Raw genomic sequence first — 5,680 nt, forward strand, 5'->3', positions numbered from 1 at the left:
CCTATAAGAGCTTGTACACCTGCAACACTGGTCACTAATTTTCCCAGATAGCAACATTTTGGGCTAAATCTTCTATTTGACTTTAACCATGCAAGCTACAAAATAAGTTGCAAGTCATCTCAACGTTTTCACATTCTAAGTTATCTTAACTAAATACATAAAAACTGCCATATTCAGAAACTCTTGAAGACAAAGAATTTCAAGTTAAGATTTCTGTCACTATTCTGTCAATAGCTGCAAGAGGTTCAAGCTATATTCTTTCACTTTACAGTTCTGATAAAATTCGTAGACCATAAAAATGGGTCACCAGCTTAAGTAACTTACTTCATCAAGTCTTCTGTCAGTGCCCATAGCAAGAAGGTTATTAAACTCCTTCTCCAGAAGAGCACGAGCCTAAAGTTTACAGTACAAAAGAAATGAAAATTAATTCCAACATAACCTTTTTACCAGATTAATAAACATACTCAGTAATTGAAAGTTACAATTTAAATTGTAACATTAAAAATTTAAGGACGTCTTAACAGGTCCCCATTCCCTTATGATACACAGGTTCACGACTTCCCGCTCTAACTTCATTATTTCAGAATAAAAACTAGCAAAGAACAAAAATGCTGAGACTTACACAAATGATGTGAAGATGGGCTCTGAGGAAAATACTCACAGTATTTTTTGTTCAAGAATATTTATCAACTGGAATTGTTATTAACAATGAGAAAACACTAAGAAAAGCACAGTTCTTTATTTTTATCTTATAGAACAATAGACATCTTTCCATTTCTAAAGTTTCTAGAGCTGGGACTAGAACGACATGCACTTACCTTAGGAGAAAAAAAAAACAAACAAACCACCACACAACACACTACCAGTCAGTTCCATTTTTAATCTTTCAACTGGAATTGTTATTAACAATGAGAAAACACTAAGAAAAGCACAGTTCTTTATTTTTATCTTATAGAACAATAGACATCTTTCCATTTCTAAAGTTTCTAGAGCTGGGACTAGAACGACATGCACTTACCTTAGGAGAAAAAAAAAACAAACAAACCACCACACAACACACTACCAGTCAGTTCCATTTTTAATCTTCCTAGAGGGGCATACCACCAGTCAGTTCCATTTTTAATCTTCCTAGAGGGGAGAAAAAGCCTATAACCAATAAAGTAACTGCTTCTTGCTTACCTGTGTGTTTTGAGTGGGTATTTGTAGTAAGAGAGCTAACGCATTGTAATCAAATGATTCATCTAAGGCCACAAGTGCACCATGAACTCCGCTCTCTATAAGGTTATTTGCATATTCTTTAAGACCAATGGACACTACCCAATGGATCATTCTTTCATTGCTCCAGACAAGGACATCTATGGAGGGAAAAAAAAACACGTGGCCTGAACAGAACTTTTCTGAACAAAAAACACCCCCACGGTCCTTTCTCCATCTGTATGGTGAGGGCGGGATTGATTTTCACACACACACAGTTCATCATGAATTCTGGTAAGTAGCAGCCTTCAAGGAATTTTTTAATTTAACTTTTAGGTTGTAATCTAATCTGTCTCTGCCTTTCTGGTGTGCGTGAAATGCACAAATTGGCAACAAAACTTCATGTTTAGACTCCAATGCCACATCCTCTCCATGCCACAGTTTTCCTCGCACCCAGAAGGAACAGGCCACGCTTTATCCCTTCTCTGTCTGCAGGGAGGCTATGGTCACAGTTATGAGAAGTTCAGCTGGGCAGAGCATTCATGCAGGTGGAGAAGATGATCTTCTAGTTCACATGGCCATAGAGGGGTCTGTACCTCACGCAAGACGTTGTTTTGGAAAAAAAAATTACTACTCAAGAGGAAAATCTTATAGCAGTTTCCCATGCACTTCCCACTGACTTTGAACAAGAAAGCTTTATGTATTATTGTTTAAATCCTTATTATCTAAGCATTTTATAATTTTATCTACCTTTAAGTCCTGAATGTTTTCTCTTTAGTAATGCAGACTTACTTTCAGCTTGTGTATGCATACCACTACACTTTTCCACAATCATAAATTTAAGGTAGAAAGTTAACATATTTGAAGCTTGCTGGAAAGCATTTCGTACTCTAAGAGTTCAACCATCACTATATTCTCATCTTAGAACTTCTTAAAGTAAAAACATAAAGCAGCATTTACATGTTCAGCCCAAACATCAAAACAAAAACTATGTTCTTACAAGTAGTTTGGTTTTTTTTACACTACTTGGGAAAGTCTGTTTGAACCGAACTGTTGTAACGATGTACAGCATATTTCTGGCCTTTATCAACTAGCATTCTTCCCAAACAGTTCCCAGGGGGAATTCAAGGGTGACATTTTAAGGAATAATTCCTTATAGGAATTAGATGCAGCCATACCATTCAGCAGGCTAAAAGGCTTACCGCCCACAACACAGGCTTGCTTCATGCCTTAGCTGCAACTCTTGGGTATGTCCTGAGGCACAACTAGTAGAATAACCACCATACTGTATCAAGACTTTAAAAGCAAAGGGCAAAGCACAGAGCCTGCTAAGCAAATTGTGTACAAGGTAACCCTAAAATTTTAGTCTAAGGTGTCAGAAAACACATCTGATATCAGTCAGGGGACAAAATTTCCACAGGAAGTCTTGGAAGACACTGTGAATGCCCAATCCTGCTTTTTCTCTTCTCTTATTCAGTAATCACCATGAATCTGGAAGATATAAATACCTGAGTCACCTGGGTATGTTTTCACAAGGCACTGTGTAATAAACATTACCAGCCACAAGCAACAATAAAACCACATAAACGCAAAGTTATGTAAGAAGCAGGGGGGAGAACCCAAAACTTTTTCAAAGCCTTCATTCTCCTAAGACATTCGGTTTTGTTTCAAACTTCAGAGCAGTCAGAGTTTCAGAAATGCCTACATTTGCAGCACACCTCTGCACAGGCAAATGATTTAGTGACGTGTTTCATGATTCACTCTTCAGGGCCTGCATCCAGACACATCTGTCTACCACTTGGTATTTTATATATCATTCCTTCCTCTAATGCCTTTTTTAGATTTTAATAGATTTTGGAGGCAGACAGTGACTGAGGTCAAGACAATGCACTAACCCTTAATTTCATTCTGGCTTTCTTCTCTTTTTCTCTCAAGCTCTTTTCTATCATAATTCAGTCTTCGTAGGCACATAATTCCACACTGAAAACTGTTCCTGATTAGAAAAGAAAACAAGTTAGAAACAAAAAAACCCCCCACACCAACATGTAGAGATAACGGAAACGTTTACTCTAAGTTAGGTCTCCACCTTCAATCCAATACCTGTGAAAGCTGTCCACCATTTTAAGTTGCCCACGCAGATCTTTTTTAGTTAAATGATCCAGCATTCGAGCATCAACAAGACACTCCATGAAATAGCTGCGATACTGAGGGAGCCCCAGACTAGGGAGCCATTCATTGCCAATCCACTCATGGTTCATATCACCATATGCTAACGTCTGTTTTTAAAAGATGAAGGAATAAGCTTATTAAAATGAGAAATAAAAGAAAAAAAAGCTTTTTTAGACAACATATTTTTAAAAAAGAAAGTAAAACAATGCCTACTTAACTCTCAGCCTGGACAGATAAGCAAACTAAAATACTGAATACATGTATGTTTTCTGAAGAAGTCAGCCTCATGAAGAAAAACAAGTTTAGATATTCAGAGCAGCAAGTAAAACTGCCTTAATTTATTTCATGCTGAAAAGTATAAAGAATACAAAGAACCTAATCAAAAGACTAATCTATATAGTTTTGATACAAGAGCCATACAATTTAATTTTGTTAAGATGCTGAAAAATATTGTGTGTCTTTAAACTGTAGGAGGGGGCTGGATATCATATTTTTCACATGACCATATAAATACAAGATATTTAAAAAGAAAAAACTGCAGTAATTTCTTTAATACTCTTCACTGTTTTTATATAAAAATTGTAAAAACCCCCTACCCCAGAACAAGGAATTCTAAATGCTAGTCTTTATCCTAAAAGACGACCCTCGCTGCATTTTTGACCTCCCAATCACCAAGCATTTTTTGGAGAAAATTTCTAACAATAAGGGAGTTTATACCTAAGCATCTAGTAATTCCTTGAGCAACAAAACCCAGCAGCTCCCTTTTTCAGAAGGTAAGGGTAATAATTCATTTTTAGTCTGCAATTAAAAGTCAAAAGCTTTATTTCTCCTCTAAAGGAAGCATCTTCTAGAAAGGAACAAGGCCACGTACAAACGCCTTTCTTCAAGCCATCACTAGGCAGCGGACTGAAAGAGCATGTTACTCTTGTAACAGAGGCGAGCTACGAGTGTGTTATCACTGACAATCTGAAAATGACTGAGACGTAGTTAATGGGGCTTAAACAGGTTTAAGCTGGAGGGCAGCCAAGCAAGAAGAGAGTACACTGTACAAAGACACGGGTCACAGGCAAATCCTCAGTTGTGTTTATATCCCTGTATAAAATACTCCACTATCTCAATGCCTGAAAATATAATTAGGATTTGTCACCACTTTAAGGGAAAACAATTAATCAAGGAGGATTACAGAATTAGTGCACAGGAATCTACTTAACTATCTGGGCTTACTATGTCTTGTAGCACACCTGTGATGGTGGCCAGGTTCAACAGGGACTCTCCACACATAGCAGATATTCTTCCTGGATTTCTGGCTTCCCAGAGAGCCATCCCCCACCAAAACACACCACACCATGTCATGCAATTATTTTAAAATTTGATGTAGTATGTTGAATGCATAGGTTAACACACTTATTAAGAAAGAGTAACTACATTTTGGCAGTACAGAAGCTGGAGGATAAGTATTTCAGGTAAATAATGACAAAGACTTCTGAATATTCTTCCCCTTAACAACCCTGTATTAAAAATCCTTATGCATAGCTTTTCTGTGATGTACTATGTAACAAAGTATTTTACAAATTTTCAGTGATGAACCACAAAAAGTTGGAAGTTCTAGAAAACATTAAAATACGTAAATTGCCTAAATATAAAAGTATATCTTCCAATAGAGATAAGCTTGTAGTTTCCCCCTCTCCCAATCCCCAAGCCACACCAAGTCACTAGAAGGCACTTCTGTAAAGGAAAACCAGGCTAATTATTGTGACAATTTACATACAGTCTATAATATTACATAAAGTTTCCAACCTGAGCGGCACTTCTATAAAGGAAAACCAGACTTCTTCAGGCTAATTATTGTGACAATTTACATACAGTCTATAATATTACATAAAGTTTCCAACCTGAGCCCAGCTTCCCTCCTCATCTTCCTGTTAGGTGGTTAGAAAAGCAAAAGAACACATACGTATTAGTATTTCAGTTTAGTAATGAGACCAAAGTTAAAGATGCACTGCAAGACTAAGTCTACTCCATACAAAAAAAAAAAAAAAAAGATCTAGGTAACGCAAGCATCATGCATTGTAAAAAAAATATACAAGGCATGCATTTTCATATGAGAGGCTGCAAAAACCCATCTACTGATTAAGTTTTCCGGAGAGAAGAAATTTCTGCACGAATAATGCAATTTGTCTATTAGCTAATCAAACCAGAGCTCTATTTTACAGATTAGAGGTTTGTTTACAATCTTAATCAGTGTTGATTTTTTCCCCCCTTCTGGAAAAAACCCCATCAAGATGCAGGTTAAAAGGTTAATAATTAGAAGCAGGAA

General features: G+C 36.7%; 1 protein-coding gene across 1 annotated transcript in view; it reads right to left on the reverse strand.

Moving 5' to 3' along the window:
* Positions 1-324: 324 nt before the first annotated feature.
* Positions 325-5,680, reverse strand: part of PPFIA1 (protein tyrosine phosphatase, receptor type, f polypeptide (PTPRF), interacting protein (liprin), alpha 1) — a gene marked incomplete at its 3' end in the record, with an annotated part of 52,571 nt that continues 47,215 nt past the window's right edge. The window contains exons 26-30 of the mRNA XM_010147533.1: positions 5,256-5,282; positions 3,295-3,470; positions 3,090-3,187; positions 1,180-1,355; positions 325-393 (exon numbers count right to left, since the gene is read on the reverse strand). Of these exons, the coding sequence (XP_010145835.1) occupies positions 325-393; positions 1,180-1,355; positions 3,090-3,187; positions 3,295-3,470; positions 5,256-5,282 (546 nt within the window). The remainder of the gene's footprint in view (positions 394-1,179; positions 1,356-3,089; positions 3,188-3,294; positions 3,471-5,255; positions 5,283-5,680) is intronic.

This window comes from Eurypyga helias, unplaced genomic scaffold (assembly GCF_000690775.1).
Source record: "Eurypyga helias isolate BGI_N326 unplaced genomic scaffold, ASM69077v1 scaffold4862, whole genome shotgun sequence".
NCBI lineage: Eukaryota > Metazoa > Chordata > Aves > Eurypygiformes > Eurypygidae > Eurypyga > Eurypyga helias.